This window comes from Carassius carassius, chromosome 8 (genome assembly GCF_963082965.1).
Source record: "Carassius carassius chromosome 8, fCarCar2.1, whole genome shotgun sequence".
Taxonomy (NCBI): Eukaryota; Metazoa; Chordata; class Actinopteri; order Cypriniformes; family Cyprinidae; genus Carassius; species Carassius carassius.
This window is the reverse complement of record NC_081762.1, coordinates 29,203,450-29,225,430: the sequence shown is the minus strand read 5'-3', so window position 1 is coordinate 29,225,430 and position 21,981 is coordinate 29,203,450. Positions and strand designations below refer to the sequence as shown.

Sequence of the window (21,981 nt, the reverse complement as noted above, 5' to 3'; positions counted from 1 at the left end):
ATTAACAGTAATAATCAGCAAATCAGCATATTAGAATTATTTTTTTGAAAGATCATGCAAGATGTATTAAAATAGAAGTTATTTCAAATTGTAATGTTTCATAATATTGATTTTTTATTGAATTTTGATCAAATAAATGCAGCCTTACGAGCATAAGACACTCCATTATATTAAATCATGTTTCCAAACGTTTGACAAGTACTGTATGTAGAAAGATAATATGTAATGTTAAAAAAATAAAAATAATAATACATCTGAAATAAATGCACTAATCATTTCTTCGGTTGTATTTGTGCTCACTATAGTCAGTCAATCACAGAAGATGATTATTTTTTTATTTTTTTTGCCATCAGGCTGCAGTGAGTGACTAATCAGACAATTCACCAGAAGTAATTGTAAAGTATTAAGAGACTAAGTAAGTAATTTTTGACCCATTTTTGGACAGTTGGGATTTTTTTAGACCATGAAACTCTAAAGCAAAAGATTTAATTCTCATTAGCACAGTTATTTACACAAATATAATTTCTGTTTTATAAAATCATTTATTTTGTGATGGAATGACCTGGACATGAGAATCAGTAATTGCATTTATATAAAATGATATAATGGTAGAGTCGAGAGGAACTGGACCATTTAAGTGCTTCTCTCCTTCAGTCAACAACTGACACGAAGTGCATTAAAATGCCAGTTAATAAAAATACAGCAACACTGTTATGTTAAGGTCATAAAGTGTACGCTAGAAACCCAAAGATATAACCGTGTAGTCATTGAGATGAAGCCTGAGCTCTAGTTCAGAGGAAAATTGCAGCAGTTATCAACAGTCGTTGTCAAATCCTTTTCTTAGTAGCGTGTTATAATTTATATGAAAGATATTTAAACAAAGACACACTGTTTACTTACAGTGTAACGGCTGATTTAACCAAATAAAAGTTTATTGACTGGATGGACTGTTGACTTTTATTTCTGTTTGCTGCTATCAATACTTTACAGTAACATGTAGTAATACTGTGCAAGAGTCTTGATATATCACTTTATAATTTTCTTCACAAATCTTGCCATATTTCATTCCAAAATCTAAAGAAATCAACTTATATTTTCTTAACATAAGAAGAAATCTCATTCTTGTTATAATCAGCTTAACAAATACTTCTGTGATGCATACATTCCTAATTTAATGTTTTATTTGCATTACTGTAATGAGAATGAGATATTACAAAGCAGGAAAGTCCTTGATATTTTCTTCAGATGTTCCTGACAGGCTTTAATCAGAAATATAACATCAGTGTTAAATAACCTCTGAATGCTTGCACTGAAAGATACTCTGGACTCTGTACAACAACGTCAACTTTAATATTGGTGAGGAAATACATACATGGAACAATCCTGCCATAGGCTCATGCTGTGACTTCATTTGACAAGAATGAGGAAGCTCCAAATAAAACCAATTTACAACAGGAAGGCAAAGAAGACACACATTAAGATCCATTTTTGTCAAATCATTATGCTACTTGAGCCAAGGGAAACAAACACAACAACAAAAAATATGCAGGGAAAGAAAACAATTGAAATGTGAATTTAAATTCCATCATAAAATTCACCCTGTATCTCTACCCTATGGGTCCCCATCCCTCCCAAAGCCCCCCCCCACCCCACAGACGTCCGGCAGGCAGCGGCCGGAGGAATTATGTGGCGTAGCGTTTGGTCCACTGTTTGGCTATCCTGTCGTGCTCAGGTCTGTTGGTTGTGTACTGCGTGGCGATGCTTCCTACCAGAGGATCAGCTGCAGAAGAGGAAAGGGCAAAAACACAATTAGCTGCTATCTACAGTCAACACAGACACAATGTTGAAGGGGTCATGAACGGAGAAACCAAAATTCCTTTGATCTTTTGACATATAAGAGGTCACTGTACTATAAAAACAGAACTCAAAACTTTGTTTGTATTGAAGGCAGTCTGCCCAAACCACAGCTTGTGGAATTTTCCACTCTATGATGTAATAGTGTGGATAAGCTCCGCCTCCACAGAAGATGATCAATGCCTGATTCTACATCACTGCCATGTTAGCCCTGCCCACAGATTCAACAACATTCAACATCTGCCAGTTTAGCCCCGCCCGCAGATTCCTCATCACTACCAGTTTAGCCCCGCCCACTTATTCGAAGTCAATGCCAGTTTAGCCCCGCCCACAGATTCTCACATGTAGTGTTTACGAGAGAGGAGAAAGTCACTAATCAAATGATAATCTTGCTCCAAAGACAAGATGCTGTGCAGTCAGTGCCAAGTTCTTTGCATTGCCTTCCTTTCCCAACATTAGGAAAGAGTGGATAAACTTTATTTTTAATGAAGTTCCAGACTTCGTCAGTAAGAACTCACTTCATTATACCATGGATTTGTTTACAAGCACAATTTGATGCAGGATTTTATGAAAAATGTAAACTAAAAGACGATGCGGTGCTGAATATATTGGATCAGAGTAATCCAGAAGTAATGACTCAACACAAGTGTGTGTAAGTGGTTTCATTACGTGATCCCCGTTGCTTTGTCTCTTCTTACAGATTGTTTGATATTTAATCATGGTTTTTGACCAAAATCACTTCAGCATTCATCTATAAGGAATGTCACTGTCAAACACCCAACTGTTAGCCAACCACAGCAGACTAACTTTTTTTTTGGTTGCACTGGTGCGAGTGCACCAGCACTAAAAGTTAGGTGCACCCAAATTTCTAGTCCATTTAACAACTTGTTTTTTTGTTTTTTACTGTCCATATAAACAATATTGACTTGTAGCCTAAATGATTAACTAACAATCTGGTCAACATAATGTTCTTTATTTGAAGCACAATTCTACAAGAAGGTAACTTACTGAAAAAGTGTTGATGCTTAAAGTGCTTCACTGAGCTGAAAATTAAACTTAAAACATCTAAATTAAGTGTTTTAAGGGCTTCAAACTACTTCCAAGGTTTTGTTCAGCTGTATACTAAGTTTACTTTGAGCTTAAGTGCAACATAAGAGACAAAGAAGCACCCCAGCTAACACTCACAGCTGATTCCAGCAGCACTAGGAACGGTTCTAATTTAAATACACAAAACTGCAACAATGATCACAAACACACTTTTGGGTGAATATCCATATGAAATATATATTGAATTTGAAGCAACCCTTTCTGCAATGAATGAAATTTATTTTCCAGAATATAAGTTGCATTTCTTTCTCATGTGAACCATCCTGTGACTTACATAATGTGATTTCAGTCAAGCATGCGAAACATGCAAAGCACGCATGTTGATCTGTGCCAAACCAGCGAGGTACATGAGCACAAGTTTCATTTGATAGTGCATTTCCCACAAAACAGTACTTTCACTTTCGATTAATTGGTTTAGGCTTGCTGTTTTTTTGTTGTTGTTGTTGTTGTTTGTTTTTATGAATGTTGTTTAAAATTAATGCCAGGATAATCTGTTTTATGCTAATATCTTTCATCCCTGTTCTGTTCAGAATACTGTAACTTTAAACGACAATTAAATTTTTGAAATATAAATATACATTTTTTCAAACAAATTAAAGAACAGTAAAAATAATGAATATGCTATAAGGTGCATATATTTAGCTAAATTCTCTTCTCTAGAGTTCATTTTTCTAGCTGATTATTGACTAATGAGTTTATGGTCACCGAACAGGTTTTCTTTTTCCTGAGGTAAACATGACAAGCTGGTAATTTCTATTAACAGGATAAGATTTCAGCAAGTTGTACCCTCATTTAAATGTCTTTAATGTTCATTCATGTTTATTACGTGCTGAAAGTGGTATTAAAGTGGAGGACATGATCCCTTTAATGCAGTGTAACAGCTCTAAGTGAATGAATACATCCCGTAAAGTTTTAAATCTGAAAGTGCACCATGTATTAAGTTATTGTCTCTCAAAAGAGAGTAGACAGAGTTGAAACGAGTCGTTTTTAAAATGAATCTCAAGCGGTTTCATGTTGATGTCAACAAGAAACATTAGCTCATTGCCCACCCACCTGTTGGTCTGAATGAAAATGATAATTCATTCTTTGCCACTAGGTGCCACTTTTGAAACTAAAAAACTAGCAGTTTCCCCGCTGTACACAAAGCAGCACAGGAGGGGTTTGGAAAAATGAATAGGTGAGCGAATCCTTTGGGAGTTGAATAAGGTAGAAATAAAAGACAATGAAACTGTTTTTTTTACCTTTCATGCATGTCAATCTGTTGTTGGGGACTCCCAAAATATGAATCTTTCATAACATAATAGGGGCACTTTAAAACTAAAATGCACTAGTATAATGTAGCCTTAGGTGCAACTTATTTCCTGCAAAATACAGTAATCACATGTATTCAGGGCTCAGTCTGAGAGAAGAAAATCACCTTTTTAAATGACCATTTTACATTTTTAAAGGAATTCAAATAGCTGAGAACCGAGATGAACAGAAAGATGTGTGCAGTTTCATACATGAGCACGAGGCGGCTGTATCGATGCTCACACCTGTAACTGCTCTGCTTTCGTCTCGGTCAAACAGGTGGAGCTCCAGCATACTGACAGACACTGGAGCTCCAGCCCAAGACCAGCTCGATCACACCGACTCTTACCAGGGTTACAGTCTGTGAGGAGAGAGCAGATGGACAGCAGCACTTTGGAGATGGTGAGCGCCGGGCTCCAGTTGTCCTTCAGGATGTCCAGACAGATCACACCCTGACTGTTGATGTTGCAGTGGTAGATTCTCGTGCGAAACGTCACCTGAACACACCAGAACAGAGTAAGAGTCGTTAGGAGAATCTTAGACAGTTGAAAACAAAAATAACTTTTTATTCAACAATTCTTCTCCACGTCCCCCTATAGGGCCATTTTGGAGAGTATCACATACATAATGTATGCTGTTCTGTCACCAGCACTGTACGTGGATACGCCGTTCCCACTTTGATCTGAATGTAAACTACATATGTTTACATATGTGGTACTCTCCAAAATGGCACTTTAGGGTGACGTGGAGAAAAATAATTGTTGTATAAAGTCATTATGTTTTCTGTTACAAAAAAAACATTCTTGTAACTTTGTAAAATTACGATTGAAACCCTGATGTCACATGGATTATTTTAACGATCTTCTTGCTACGTTTCTGGACCTCGATCATGTTAGGATCCTTACAGTCTATAGAAGATCAGAGAGCTCTCCGATTTAATCAAAAATATCTGTATTTGTGCTCTGAAGATGAAAGAAGGTCTTACGGGTTTGAAACGACATGAGGGTGTCATTAATGACAGAATATTCATTTTTGGGTGAACTACTTTAAGAAGCTCTTGTGTCCACTAACACAGATGTTGAGGTAGTCTTTGTCCTGAAAGTGGTTAGTTACTCTTATTTCACCTTGTTTATTGGCAAACTGTTTCCTTTATTCTCGTTCAGTCTAAACCTAAGGCTTTTCTTATCATAAAGTCTGCACAAAACAGACGTTGAAAGACAACTCAAGTGAACACTGAAAAGCCTCAGCTCCAATTTTAAGGTCCAATTCTCGCTATTAAACCATTAATTATGACTTCTGTGTCATACTCCTAATTTGTTGCTTATGAATAGATAGTAAGGTAAGTTAAGTTTAGGATAAGGGATATAAAATATGGCCGTGCAGAATGTGTGCTTTATAAGTACTAATAAACAGCCAAAATGTTTATAATAGGCATGCTAACAAGCAACTAGTTAATAATGATAACTGGTCCCTATACTAAAGTGTTACCAATTAGACCAACTGTTAGTCCATTCATATTCTTTTGATTTCTTTATCCAACATTTTTAAAAATGACAAAACCATTAAAATACAGGTATCAATAACTGGATTCTGCAAGTACCAAAAATGAAAGTATCGATATCGTAGTCATTATAGAAAAAGTGAAATAAGAATATAAAACAGCTGTTTTCTATGTGAATATACACAGGTGCATCTCAATAAATTAGAATATTGTGGAAAAGTTCATTTCAGTAATTCAACTAATTGTGAAACTCGCGTATTAAAATAAATCCAATGCACACTGACTGAAGTAGTTCAAGTCTTAGGTTCTTTTAATTGTGATGATTTTGGCTCACATTTAACAAAAACCCACCAATTCCCCATCTCCACAAATTAGAATACTTCATTTTTAGTGAATTGTTGGCCTTCTGGAAAGTACATTATTTTACTGTATATGTACTCATTCGGCATGGCATGGAGGTGATCAGTTTGAGGTGGTCTAGAAGCCCAGGTTTCTTTGACAGTGGCCTTCAGCTCATCTGCATGTTTTGGTCTCTTGTTTCTCATCTTCCACTTGACAATAGCCCATAGATTCTCTCTGGGGTTCAGGTCTGGTGAGTTTGCTGGACAGTCAAGCACACCAACACCATGGTCATTTAACCAACTTTTGGTGCTTTTGGCAGTGTGGACAGGTGCTAAATCCTGCTGGAAAATGAAATCAGCACCTTCAAAAAGCTGGTCAGAAGAAGGAAGCATGAAGTGCTACAAAATATCTTGGTAAACGGGTGCAGTGACTTTGGTTTTCAAAAAACACAATGGTCCAACACCAGCAGATGATATTGCACACCAAATCATCACAGACTGTGGAAACTTAACACTGGACTTCAAGCGACTTGGGCTATGAGCTTTTGCACTCTTCCTCCAGACTGTAGGTCCTTTGTGTCCAAATGAAATACAAAACTTGCTCTCATCTGAAAAGAGGACTTTGGACTACTGTGCAACAGTCCAGTTCTTCTTCTCCTAAGCCCAGGTAAGACGCCTCCGATGTTGTCTGTGTTTCAGCAAATTTCTTGACATGTTTGTGTGTGGTGGCTCTGGATGCCTTGACCCCAGCCTCAAACCACTCCTAGTGAAGTTCACTGAAGATTTTGCTTGACAATCCTCAAAAGGCTGCGGTTCTCTCTGTTGGTTGTGCATCTTTTTCTTCCAATCAACTTTCTGTTAACATGCTTGGATACAGCACTCTGTGAACAGCCAGCTTATTTGGCAATGAATGTTTGGCTTACCCTCCTTGTGAAAGGTGTCAATGATTGTCTTCAGGACAACTGTCAGATCAGCAGTCTTCCCCATGATTGTGTAGCCTAGTGAACCAAGCTGAGAGACCATTTTAAAGGCTCAGGAAACCTTTGCAGGTGTTTTGAGTTGATTAGCTGATTGGCATGTCACCATATTCTAATTTGTAGAGATAGTGAATTGGTGGTTTTTTTGATAAATGTGAGTCAAAATAATCACAATTAAAAGAAACTAAAGACTTAAACTACTTCAGTCTGTGTGCATTGAATTTATTTAATACATGAGTTTCACAATTTGAGTTTAATTACTGAAATAAATGAACTTTTCCACAACATTCTAATTTATTGAGAGGCACCTGTATGTTAAAATTTAATTTATTGCTGTGATCAAAACGGTCTTTCTAAATGTCCTCACTGTCACTTTTGATAGATTTAATGCCTCTATGTAATGCCTAAATGTATTAATTCCTTTAAAAACAAAATCTTACAGATCCCAGACCTCTGAATGGTAGTTTCTAAGTGAATATGGCTGTCCATCCCAGACACTAACTGTGACTATCAGAAAGAAAACTCTGACCTTGGGTGGTTTGAAGGGGTAGTCTGGAGTGAAAGCGATGTCCAGGAAGAACACTCCTCCCTCATACACTGAACCTGGAGGACCCAGGATAGTGGACCTCCACTCGTAGATGTTGTCTCCTTTAGGACCCGCACTGACAACAAAACAGAGAGGACCATTTTTACTCCGGACAAACACCACAGAAGTAATTTACATCAGCAGAAGATACAATACATTTCTATTTAACCCAAAATATAACCTTGTAACTTGAATAGGTGTAGCTAATCTCACTGGCAATGTGTTTTTTTTTATAAAAGGGTATAAAAAGATTCACTTAAAGGAGCATTGCGTAGGTTCTGAAATTTCTAACCGTTACTGACACCAGTGGCCGTTAGAGGAACTGCAGCCAGTCTCATGCTCGTTCTCAGTGCGCACGCTCTTTTTTTTTTTTTTTTTTTTACTTACGAGGAGTGTCCGTGGGTGTCTGAATTGTGCTGGAGGCTGGTCGCTTCTTTCCATCCGCAGTCCTTTTGAAAACACTATTGCCGCTGCTTACTATAATGGCTGGCGTGCCGTACGGTTGTAAGCCCAAGTAGACGAGAACGCGCATGACGTCACATTTTGTGAATTTTCGCGCCAATTCAGGCCCGACTCCTCCACAAACAATTGAGCCTACAGGCTGATAGAGGCAACCATGGTGGACAGTCGAGGTGTCATTCTTTTTTTTACATCATGGTTGGCTCATCATGGTTGAATAGATGAACTATTCCTTTAAATTAGTATTAAATCCGTCTTGAGTTTTGTTAAGATAATCATTTCACACATAAATGTAATTGACATCATTAATGCACACACACAGTGATAAGACTAAGGCCGATTTCAGTTAAGCACTGACTAACTCTTACACCTCAAACCAGTTCATGTGACTGAAACCGCTCAATCATCCACATATCTGTATGACAGAGTGGAGAATCAAGGGAATATTTCTGAATGCATTGGCTTGAACCACGTACACAAACACACAGAGGAAGCAAGCTGTTGGAGGACAAGAACTACACCGCAGACAACAGTCAGAAAGCATTCATGTACTCAAATGACTGTTACTGCCCTCTATACTGACAGACAAGCAGTGCTGGGGGTAACACAACTTACACAATCAGATTTCTTTTTCAGGTAACTAGAAATGCATTCGTTTTTAATTCACAAGAAAGTATCTCAGTTCCTTTTTCAAATAAGTAAATGTGGGTTACTTTGTTTTAATGTATTGACTGACAGCTCTCCTGTGCTCATGTTGAGATAAATCAAGAGTAAGTGCAGAGAAGCTGTGTGCGCTGTGTAAACATGCTACTGTAGATCTAGACTAAATGTGAACATGCATTTACTCATCTAAAACACAAAAACAGATTCAGTATTCGCCCCCGACTACTGTACAGATGTGAATTTTCTTCAGCCTGAGGCTTATTCATTTCACTTTTGGTGTGAAATGGTTTTTACATTTGCCAAAAATTTAAAAAAAAAATAAAACATTATAGTAACTCTTTCCCCGCCAGCATTTTTGAAAAAAGTTGCCAGCCACCGCCAGCGATTAAAACTTTTATTCTAGCTTAAAGCATTCTTTTTCATCAACACTTGAATATAAGCAAATTCATAAAAATGTATAGTTTTGAGCAAAGAGGTGAAAAATCACATTTTTATCAAAAACTACATCTGGATAATAGTCAGTATGATTATCAAGGCATAAATCCAGTAAATCGCTTCCATCGACACATCCAAAGCTTCCACAGACGTATACCACTTCCTGGATCAACATTTTACTCCGTAACGTTATGCAGTTGCATTTATATGCTGTCTATTGCTGATGATCACATTATTTATCACATGCATCTGTTTACATGAGACCGCTCATTTCTCCGTCCCGTTCACGTGTGTTTTTGTTCAAGGTTTTGTACTCGTTCAGAAGATGTGTTATAGCACCCCCGAGTGTATAATAGTGCAAACACGAAAAGCTGTAAAAACTTGTCTTTGGTTGGGGAAGCGTTGTCTTCTAAATGACAAGATAACACATTAATGGTGTGGAAAGAGCAGACAAGCAAGCTCAGTTCAGATGAGAAAAGGTCATGCAAAAGTAACATAACATTACATGCTATGAAAAGTAACTAAGGCAGTTAGGTACTATTAAGGGAGTAACGCAATATTGTAATGCATTACTTTTAAAAGTTACTTTCTCCAATACTGCAGACAAGAACATCAAATCTAGAAACATCAAGTGTATACTGTGGATTTGACCGTGTCTACTTGATTCCCAAATGAACATCTCTTCTTCCTACTGTTGCATACATCCATGTAAAATGGCTTCCCAAATAAGAAGAAACGTAGGCTAAGACAGGACTTCATTTTGTCCATCAGGAATCTGAAGTGTGTCAATATATTGAATGGGTGCATTAGGTCTTAAAGTGACAGCAGCCTAATAAAGAATTGTGAAATCCCACTGCTGATATCATAACCTTACTTCCAGTAAAACATACTCGCAGCCATTCTTGAAAATCGTACTCATCCATTTTGGAGGAAGAATGCAGTCCGGTTCCCATGCCTTCTGTTTTTCTTTTCTTTTTTTTTTGTATATATAAAAGGCATTGCACCTGCTTGTAGGAATAAAGTAATGCCAGTAACTGGTCTGGCTTCAGAGCAGAGCTGCTATATAACAGTGAGAATGTGCTTACAGTATCTCTTATAAAAGAGACAATCAATCTCAGAACAGGGGGAACCAAGTCATTTGCTTTTGGAGAAAGAGAATATCAACACAGGTGCAAAACACAGTTGAAAGACGTGGTATTTTTAAAGGTTAAATTACTGATCTGAAACTTCACAGCGGGAACTTAATTCACTGCTTGTATGAAATTTGGCCAAAACATACCTGCTGCCCATCTGTGTTTTCAGAGCAGTGCAAATAATCGACCTAAATGTATATCCTAAAAATAATAGGAGGAAAAATTCTCGCCACTCGGGCGACCGTACTTGGCAGCAAAGACCTTCCTGTGTCAGCGTCGGAGCGTAAGAGCCATGAGATGAGTGCATCTAACCGCCCCGTGTCATTTCCACACGGATTTATGCTTCACAACAGCTGAATACAAGCGCACACAGGAGGCACTGTGTAAACACACGCAGTGTTTGGATGTGTCAGGGGTCCGTCACACTGCTGCTACTGCCATTCAGTTCAGTAACACAGGGGTCTTTTCTGCACAGATAAACAGCTCACAATACACATTAAACACAGAGTCATTTCAGAGGCTTCATTCTCACTTCTCATTTCTAGAAAACAATAGTGAAATGGGGGAATTTCATTTAATTTTTTCAATTACTGAAAAACAAAGCAAATCAAACACACTAGAAATCTTTGCAAAAAGTATCAAAAAAGGTTTACAATAAAACCTTTTTAGAAACTTTTTGCCAAGATTTGTAGTGTGTGGGATTGGCTTTGTCTTTGTGTGCGGGGATTGATTGTTAATTGAATCGTGTAATTATTTACCATTTTTAAAATTACATGATTTATAATACTGCAGCTCAAAGGTTTGTGTATAGTATGATTTTTTGAAAGAAATTAATACGTTTATACAGCAAGAATGTTTCAAATGGGTACAAAAACATTTAGAAGGTTACAAAAGAATGTTAATAATTTAGAATGTTATTTTTTTTACTTTCTATTCATTAAAGAATCCCAAAAGCATATTAGAACAATGTGACAATAATGAGTAATGAATTAGAGTGACAATTTTAATTGTATATAAAAGTTATATTAAATTATTGATACACAAAATAATAATAAATCAGTTTCAAAATATTGCCATCAAGAACATAAAAAAAAATATAATAATCTTATCAACTCCAAACATTTGAATTAAAATGTGTTTGTGTGTTAAATTGGCCATCAGCCATCTTCGACTAGATAGGAGTACAAACAAGCTGTTCGATCACATTTTTTTATTATTAATTATTATTAAAATGTGACATTTTCTACAAGTAAAAGCCTCTGAATTTTACTGTGCATCATTTTAAATTACGGTTGAGTAAATCATAAGCTGGTTTTACACCGCATGCAGTGCATATTTATTTTGGTGCACACATTAGCAGGTCACAGCATTCACAGTGAGTGTGTGTGTGTGTGTATGTGTGTGTGTGTGTGAGAGAGAGAGCGGTGTGATCCTGTGCAGCAGACCTTCAGCACTGATAACACACAAAACACTGTTAAAATGCTCCAGAATCATACTCATCAAAATGTGATTTAAACAATTCAATTGTGTTGGAGTGAACCACCAGAACATCCTAACAAACATCTAGAAAGAGCCAAATCACCACAGACTTGTTTGGCCATCAGGCAAATATCAAGTTACAGATGAATTCAAAATCTGTTGCAGCATCTCACAAGTGAGCGCACTAGATGAGTGTCATCACTTCAGTTGTGAGTGGACTACAACCTGGACCGCTTTGGTCAAGACTTCAAATACGAAAGCCAACACAAGCCTTAGTGGTGTTGCATGTGTTTGGCTTTAGCAAACACAGCTAATAAATCAAGATAAGAGAGAGGAAAAGCAATGGCAGGGGAAGAGATGCAACTCTTACGTCTCAATATAAAAGACATGCTTGCATAAATGCAGACACATGCAAGAAGGAAAGAGCTGAAGCGTGTAAACAGATGCTAAAGGTGACGAACGCTTTTCAAGACGAGGTCTGTCAGCTGTGCAATTCTGAGTCAGGTACAATTACCTTCAGATACGGTCACAAAAACACACTTTACACCACCCATACGGGACAGTGTACAGACATGAAGCTGATCAAGCTTGAGTTTATGAGATCAGAGAGGTCTGGACGTTCTGACACAGACACAATCGATAACCATACACAAGATCGAGATGGTTTACCGCAATCTCCACATACACACCAAAAGGAAACATTTCAAATAACAGACAAACAATCCAGTCAAAAATGATCAGATTTCATTTCTGACTCAAAAGGGTTTTCTGTAGGGGATCTTTCTAACCACGGAAACGATGAAATGCAGTTGTTTTCGCCGCTTCTTAGAAACTTCAGAACAGCAGAAGAAACAGGAAAATTAATTGCCTGATGGTAAGGAGAAAAAAAAACATTAGACACCACCACAGATTTTGTAATGGTTTTACTGGTTTTAATGGAAACTGGAAACCAATATTGTGCATCCCTAGTTTTAATGATTAAAAGCTGATGGGTTGTAATGTTATTTGGCATTTCTGCGATGTTTTTCAGCAGGGGGATGTGTTCCAGTATAATATTATTATAAGATCAATCCTCTATACTGACCTGAGAATCACAGTCATTTATAATGTGTGCATGCTTCTATCAAACATTCAACAAATGTTTTCTTTGTTTTACAGCAATGAAGCTTGTGTGTGCTGCAGATGATGACCATTTATATCCATACTAGCATCAAAACACTGGGGAATCCCCCTGAACTACCCAAACCATCAACACTACAACAGCCCCTGCACTTACAATACTGCCAACATCATATCAATATCACCATACAACTCAGATTTACATTCATGAACATGTGCGTCAATATGACAGCTGCAGCCAAAACAGAGTATTTGTACACTTCTTCACTATTACAGCCCACAAACATATCAAACCCTGGCATTCTTCATATTCTAACTTTAGACAAAATAAGAGTTATCACGCTTATCCCTCACTGCTGAGAACACCAGCTGCACTTTGACCTCTGTGAATGTATTTATTTAACAGGGACGGTGCAGAATAACACAAGGTTGAAAGGTACTTCTGTGTGAGATGTGCTTTATTCTACACTACTGACTTTTGCCTGTAAATCACACTAAATTTCACTAATGTGATCCCACATGCAGTTTGTTTCTGTCTGGTTCTGTACCATCCAAACACTGAGACGCACTAATGCAAGCAGAGAACATCAGAGAGCTGCAGATCATTTCCTCACCTGCAGTTCGGCGGCGGGTCCAACATGATGTCCGCCAGCTCCTTCTGAATCCTGAAAGAAGACACATGATTCCCGTGAACATCTCTGAACTCTCACATCCAAATACATCTAGATAAAGCACTGTGGCATCGTCTAAAACCTGGCAAGCTGCTTACCTAAACAGCATTTCTAGGCACGCAAATTATTCTAGAAGAGCATGTTTGTTGTGTGTTTGATCATATCAAATATGATTTCTGGAGTTCAGCTCTTTCAAAGTGAAAGCTGCTGTCCGAAGCCTCAAAATAAAGAAAGGAAAAAACACTGTACAGTATGCCACAAAGGCGTTTACAAATGCAACATCCCGTCTAATATTATGCCTTCATTCGGTCAGTCTTCGAATGCTGGATATCCCACAATCCTGTGTGTGCGCCGGTTCTGTGGTTGAGGAAAAGTTAAAAATGTCATCTGATGGCAGGCTAGCAACCAGCAATAATAAGATAAGGCCATATTGTTCCCCTCAATACTTACAGGACAGCTCTGACAAAACATTAAATAAATTACTAAAAAAAAGCTACTAGTGCTCGTTAATATGAAAACAACTGAGATGACCAATCAAATCAATTGACCGTTTACCGAAGCAGAGCATGAACTCCAGCCAGTGTGACGCTTCGATTTTAACAATGAAAAAGTGTGGAGTAGGTAGTAAAACATTTAATGTGTGTCAACGGTTTACAACGGACATGTTAAACGAGCAACTGTAATATCCAGAGATGCAAACTACTCAGCCTTTATTATTTAACGCAAATTTCTTAATTTCAAATTAAAAATATAGGCTTTAAAGTAAATTGTGTGATTCACTTAATCTAACAAGAAACATTACCAGAGTTGTTTTTAAACATGTCAGGCATATAATTAAGATTTAATTTTTTTTCTTTGCAAATAAAGTAGATTTTACAATATACTATGGCTATTTTAGGTAGTTTTTTTTCCCTTTCCTTTTTTATTTATTTAAATTAAAAAAGGACCATTACTATCTACTCCTCCCAAAAACCGGTTTGGTCCTTGTCTGATGGGGCAGTTTTAAGAACAAAATCACTTCGTTTTCTTAATCACAGCATTCATTTCAATTTTGAAACAATCACTGTAGTCATTAAATATCTGTTTAAGGCTCTGGATCTGGTTTCTTGGTTTATAAAACCTGCTGCTGACTTTGGTGCACGGCCCAGGGCTGCTCTTCCCCAAATCATGGTAAGCCCAAGGCGATCACAGCTCCACTGGGTTCAGTGGGTCTGCGCTGTACTTGAGCTCAAGAAGCTTTCGGGGGGTCCTCACCTCTTGGCGCTGGTGGAGAGGAGTTTGGAGGTCTTGCTCATGTTGGCTTTGTTGTCTCTCTTTTTTCCAGGTGTGTCCTTCTCCTGCTGCTGATGGGTGGAGGAAGATAATGAGGAAGAGGAGGATGAACTAGAGCTGGCACGCGAGTCCTCATCCGACATCCCGATCTAGCAGAAACACACACACACACACTGATGTGAAACACCGTGTGAATGTAACATATCGACGTGCGCACGTAACACCGTTCAGCTGTAACGACGCAGAGCGTGCAACAATGTAACCGTTGTATCAAGCGATGTGTTTGACCCTTTACTCCAGATCAACAACACAGCGTGTGACTACAACGCATTCCGACTCGAAATAACCGTGAAAAAACGCCAATCCGTTACACCAATGTAACGCTGATCCCGATCGAACGGAATCCGTTCACGAGCGATCAATGACAAGAGATTAAACCGAAGGAAGCGGAGCACAAACACGCCTCGGTGTCGCGTTCAACAAACTCAAACTTCACTCCAGCCCACAGACGCGGTGAAGGGACGTGGTAAAAACACGGCGAAGGTGTCGTCAGCTCTCGAGGCTCGCAGTTGTTGTCTTCATTTACCGTCGACGGAGAAATGTGTCGGAGCCGTAGCGTACAGACGAGAACAAAGGCATCCTAACGCACCGCTCAGGGGAATATAGCAGAAATAGGAGATATATTGTAAGGTTTGAAGGTTTGTGTACCTCTCTTTGTGTCGGTGTGTGTCCGTGGACGCGCGTGTCTCTCAGAGCGGAAGTGCTGCTGCAGACACACACACCGCGCGCGCGCACACACACACAAACGTTGTTAAGACATGTAATATCAGCACAAAACGCTCCGTGAAGAGTTTGAGTCTCCGTGGACAGTTTACAGACACATGCAGAGCAACATGCTTCATATAGCGCCAATTAACAGCTTTCTAATGTTATTATGCGCATTCCACTCTATTTAGAAGCTACACGTCCACTCTTCCCATCTATTTAGTAGACATTAGATTGTTTTATGTTTAAATTTAATTATGCGTGTATTTAAGCGCACACGTTTTTTTAAGTTTATTATTATTAGTACTTCTAAACGTTAGAGTAGAATAAAAAGGTACTGTGTAAATTAAGGCATATAAAGAAGAATTAGAGCAAATAAACGAGTAATATTACGCAATAAATAAAAACAGTCAGGGTGAAAAGACCTGTTAAATACAATAACAGTACAATAAAGGGAATAACGTTTGATAATTAAGCTAATTATTAATTAAGGTGGAAAAAAAATTAGACTAACTGAAGTTTTCTGGCACAAAAGGACAGTAGATCCCCTATGGATGTCTTCACACACACACACACACACACACACACACACACACACACACACACACACACACACACACACACACACAGAGAGAGAGAGAGAGAGAGAGAGAGAGAGAGAGAGAGAGAGAGATACTGTTTTAGTGCCATAATTTTATTAAAGGCTTTCTTTTATGCCAAAAGTCATTAGGATATTAAGTAAAGATCATGTAAATAAAGACATTTAGTCAATGCCGTAAATACATCAAAACTTATTTTAATTATTAGTAATATGCATTGCTAAGAACTTCATTTGGACAACAAGCTATTTTTTTTTTACACTCTTAGATACCAGATTGTCAAATAGTTGTATCTCGGCCAAATATTGTCGTCCTAACAAACCATACACCAACTTAAAGACCTCAACCAGACATCAACCAGCTTTCAGATGATGCATAAATCTCAATTTAAAAAAATGGACCCTCATGGTTTTGTGCACACACTGGATTTGCTGTTAAAGCTGTTTCCTAAGTGTTTTTAGAAATGGATGAACACGTACTGTATAAATTACACACTAACAAGAAAACTTGTAAACACATTGGAGGACACATAAACACACAGATAAAGTACTGAATAATGGGTCACTTTCATACTTGTGTAGAGTTTTAGATACGACTTGATGGTTTTTCCCATAAATAAATGAATGAATCTGTTTTCTGATCTACTTTATCCACAGTGAACTGCCAAAACATATCAAGTGACTGTTTAACACGGTACCATACGCTCTTAAAAATAAAGTGCTTCACCTTTAGGTGCTTAACATCTGAAGAACCTTTCTGTTTCACAAAAGGCTCTTTGTGTCAAAAGAAGGTTCTTCAGATTCTAAAAAGTTAAGAAAGAGATGGTTCTTTAAAGAACCTTTGACTGAATGCTTCTTTGCGGAACCAAAAATGGTTCTTCTGCGACATCGCTGTGAAGAACCTTTTAATCACCTTTATTTTTAATAGTGTGCTTGTTTATAATCTTCAAATTATAATTGAATTGTATTCCTCTTACCAAAAAAAAAAAACAAATATGCTAAATTCTTAATGAAGGCTGAAAAGAAAAATGACTGTGGTTTCTAACCGTCTCTTGAATGAGTAATTTCATGCTCCTAGCAGTCAAAAGTTCAGTACCTAAAAACACAAAACCCTGATTTATTCTGGCCAGCAGTGAAGCTGTAGATCTGGACACAGTCTGTGCCATCAACAACAGATACGGAAGAGCTCTACTTCCCTTTTGAAAGATTATAAGCCTGTTTATTCTGCTGCCCCAATGCATGATGAAAAGGTTTGTTGTTTTTCTCTGTCATTGGTGACCATCAGAAGAGACCTGCAGCTCATTCTTGGTCTTTTGGGAAGTGCTTATTGAAGGCTGTGAGAAAAGCTCAGCCTGTCTGGTGTCATAAGAAGATGAGAGGGTCATAATTGTGATGTAAACATGCGGTCAAGATGCTTCCTTCTTCTTTCGATGACGGTTGTGGCATGATCATCTCCCACCACATGTGGCCTGTTTTATAGGAAACCCCCTGTTCTTCCATCTCAGGTCTTTGCAGAAACACGCACTCAGAGAAAGAGGAAGATGAGCCGATTTACTTCCTGTCTGTGTGCTTTAGGCTCTGAGGCCGAGTGTCATGTGGCATGCAGGGAAGTGTGCAGAAAATAATCTGATCTGAGTTTTATTGATGTGGGCAGATAGTTTGACTGCTGCTTGCTTGCAGACAACACTCAACTGATGCTCCACATGCACATCTCTTTCATTTCCATTCAGAAATGTTGTTTTGATTCTGTGGACCCTGGAGAGAAAGGAGGACGTGCACATCGCTGATAAATAAAGTCATCTAAATGCAAACCTATAGTTTACAATACACTGAATACAAAATAAGGTAACACAGTATTTTAAGGTGTCCTTGTTACACGTGTTACTATTATAATAACAATAAATTATAAATAATTACAGTCAAGTAACCCTTAGCTAAACCCTAGCCATATAGTAAGTGCATGTGTAGCTAATTAAATGTATAATTACAGTGTAACAAGGACACCTTAAGATAAAGTGTAACCCAAAATAAATTGAACTGTATTCTGTGACAGTTACTGAGAAAAAATGTTGTTTTTACTTAATAAAATTAGTTACTTATGAAAATGTTAATGATTACAAAGGGGATTCAATTTAAATCTATTCACACACACACACACACACACACACACACACACACGTTTGTTTCTGTGGATTGTGGACACTTTCCATAGACTTCTATTACTTTTATACCGAGTCCGACCAACCAATTTTCTATCCCTTAACCCAACCCTAAACCTAATGCCTGTATGCATTGTTACACTTTCAGATAAACATCATTTAATATTTTTAATCTTTTTTTTCCCCTCGTGGGGAAGTAAAAACTTAAAGTTTTACTATCCTTGTGGGGACATATGTAGCCTATATAATTTTTTTTATTTAATTAATTTTTTTAAATGTTTACTTTATTTTTAAGAAGTTTTACAAATAAGGACATCCCCAAAGTTTGTTTGTTTTAGTTTTTTGGAGATATTGTAAGGTTTAGCTCACTTTTGGGTACAAATTTGTTCCCAAAATATGGTTAAGTAGTTACACACACACACACACACACAGATTTCTTTACCAAATTGCAGTGACTGCTCTAAATATGAGACACTAGTATTTAAGGAATTTAGGACACAGAATAGGACACATGCTTATTTGATTAATATTTTAATTCCTATATAATTTATGCACATGCTTTATTTTTAAGAGTATATGTTTTTTTTTTCCTGTTTTTGTAGCAATGCAAATATTGGATTTCAAAAATAAATATCATAGTTATTAAACATGATTTTAAATCCGTATTTTACCTCAAAATTATCTTAAAGTGGCTGTGCTTTAAAATAAAATGATTATAATGTTAATTCAAGTGAAGAAGGATTTAGAAAGTCTGACAGTAATCAGTGTTGAGTACTTCTGTATTGTTACCCTGCCTGCTTTAAATGTAGTTTAAAAAATTATATATATATATATATATATATATATTTTTTTTATTATTATTATTATTTTTGTTCTATAATAACTGGCTGAAAAGAAATGGTGATGAGAGATCAGTAACTGGTGATCAAATAATCAGAATCTGGATCTGTGATCAAATACAAGTAAAGCACAAAAGCTCAATACTAAAATAAAAAAAAATAATACTGTGTGACTTAAGTTCAGTGTAATTTTCCTGCAATGGTAATATTACAACATTCATAAACATGCAACATTCATAAGGCTGCTCATAACTGTAGTGCTGTGGTTTTGATGTCTGTCATACTGAAAGATGGACGGAAAATATTAGCAAGCCACAGAGCAGCATTCACAAGAGTAAAGTCTGGTTAGCCATGTGGTGAACCATTCATTTTCTGAAGGAAAGCAGCAGCTGTGGTAATTACCAGCAAATATAACACAAGCTGATCAATACAGATAGCAGTCAAACACTAAAAACACTTCGAGCCATCGTGTTGCTTTATTAGAATATGAACGGTTCACTTACAATAAACTGGCTCTGGTTCAGTGAGCAGCAAACCTTATACAAGCTCAGACAGGATTTCATCAGAAGAGCAGGTGTACTTTCTGCCATCAACATCTCACAAGAGGCAAACAAAGAGAAACAATTATACAAAAACTAGGCCTGTTTAATAAAGTAAATCTCATAGAGGAACATCAAATTCTTAAGACAAGTTAAATTTTGCATTAAACTTAAGATTTTTAGGGTCATTTAAAGTTTGTGTGTGTTCATAGTTTTAATTACAATTAAGCACAACCATATTTGGTTAAGTTATTACACTAATGCCGTTTGCCCAATGATAATTTAATTTAAACAAAATTCAAGAGACTTAATGGCTTAAAAAAAAACATCAACAAGTAAAACATTTATTTTTGCTTTGGTATGATGGTATGAAGTACAAGGCAAACATCACCCAAAACGTTGATTTCATTGCTTCAAGGAATCAGACATCTGACCAAAAACAAACAAACACAAACCAAATTAAAACACAGCTTGTCTTTTAAATTTAGTTTGTTTTTGGTCAGAAGTCCACACACACTACATTGGGGTGTCAAACTCAATTCTTGCAGGCAACAAGCAGAAAAACATGGATTTTTGAAAAGCATTTGCAGGCAGGACTCTAGTTTTGTACCCTAGTTGTGGAAAGGGTCTGAGACGCATAGTGATTACAGCTTTAATCTAGTTCATTTAGCAGCAGTGAGATCAGCAATAATGGAGAATCTGTGGTATAATTACACTTAAATATGCAAAATAATGCATGATTGCTTGTGTTTCCTGCTGCTTGATGACCTTGCTCATATTAATGGAGTGAAAATGAGCACTAGGTTTATGTTCACAGATATAACAGACAACTCCACCATGAGATACATCAGTACATAATCTGAAAAAAATGAAAATAAAAATAGAAACAAATAGTACATCTACTTAGTGTTTAGCGAGTTGTTTGGCTTGAAGAAAATGCCAACAGCACTGCAAACCTACTCTCAAAGTGCTAGCTATATTGAATAGGGAAAAATATTAACCTTGACAAGCATTTAGAATGTCCTATCATTAAGAGAAACTGAAACAACAGAATTGAGTTTAAGACTTTAAGCTTGTGGTTTCTAAATGTACATCAAGTTCAAACAGGGACCATGACAGAACCCAGACAGCAAGAAGTTTCAGCCCAGAACTGGCCCACATCTGGCCCACATGGCTTTCACACCAGATAAGGGCCGGATCTGGGCCGAAACTGCTTGTTGTCTGGGAAGATGGGTCAATATTAATCAACTCAAAGGGACAGAGGCAATGCTACAACTTCAGAAATAACACAGTAAATAAAAAATTATTATGCAGTTCAGCCACAGCTTTTGTAACAAGAGGATCATCTAGGTAGACAGACATGATAGCGGTTTAAAATCTAAATATCTGTAAAAGCCATACCTTTATTCCCTAAATCTAAAGTGCAACATTTATTCAGAACCACAGGTTCAGCTGAAGACCGAGATGAACAGAAAAATGTGTGCAGTTTCATACATGAGCATGACGCTCACACCTGTAACTGCTCTGCTGTCGAACAAAACCAGGGAACAGAATAAACCCACAAAATACACCACAGACAGACAAGAACTGACAAAAAATATTGGGAAGTGGGGACATAAGGGCTTAAATACACAGAAACAAAATTAGCATAACAAGACACAGGTAAGAACAATCAAATGCAATGAAGGAATCACAGGAAACAGGAACTTCACTGAAAAAAATATACAAATTTTTTAAGCCATGTGGTTGGAAACATTTTATTTTAGCTATATTTAAGTTAGTCAACTAAATTTGTTGACTGAATGCACCACTTACCTTAAAAAAAATTAGTAAATTCAATTAATCTTTTTTTTTTTTTAGTGTAAATGGATGACAAACTAAGACTCCAACAAGGAGCCCAAATTCAAAACATAATTGTTGTCTTTCTTGTCTTGAGTCATTATGCTACATCTTTAGTTTGATGCCATTTTAACTATTAATTTCAACCAATTAAATGCTTTTCTACATAGAAATACATACTTCTCATCCTGGATTTTGACTGGTCAGATAATATATAATCTAGTGCAGGGCTTGTTGAAGACAAGTGAATATTTCAGAGATATAAATATCATAGGATGTCTCACAGGGCTTAAAAAAATCAAAAAGTAATGTTCTAGCGAAAGGAGGATGTAACATAATGAATTTGTGTATTAAT

The 21,981-nt window shown here is 37.0% G+C and overlaps 1 protein-coding gene across 1 annotated transcript; it reads right to left on the bottom strand.

Annotated features, from left to right (window-relative positions):
• Positions 1-1,327: 1,327 nt before the first annotated feature.
• On the bottom strand, positions 1,328-15,756 carry LOC132145691 (ubiquitin-conjugating enzyme E2 E1-like). The gene is made up of 6 exons (XM_059556894.1): positions 15,596-15,756; positions 14,870-15,036; positions 13,559-13,609; positions 7,600-7,732; positions 4,601-4,748; positions 1,328-1,780 (listed from the first exon to the last, which is right to left on the bottom strand). Exons 2-6 carry the CDS (start codon positions 15,028-15,030, stop codon positions 1,683-1,685), a joined length of 591 nt encoding a protein of 196 aa, XP_059412877.1. The 5' UTR covers positions 15,031-15,036; positions 15,596-15,756; the 3' UTR covers positions 1,328-1,682.
• Between the last annotated feature and the right edge of the window lie 6,225 nt (positions 15,757-21,981).

Coding starts and splice junctions, on each gene's coding strand:
- LOC132145691 (XM_059556894.1), bottom strand. CDS start 15,030: ATGTCGGATGAGGACTCGCGTGCCAGCTCTAGTTCATCCTCCTCTTCC. Junction 4,749..7,599: donor ACCCCTTCAAACCACCCAAG/GTCAGAGTTTTC, acceptor TGGTGTGTTCAG/GTGACGTTTCGCACGAGAAT. Junction 1,781..4,600: donor CCTCACAGACTGTAACCCTG/GTAAGAGTCGGT, acceptor CCTCTTCTGCAG/CTGATCCTCTGGTAGGAAGC.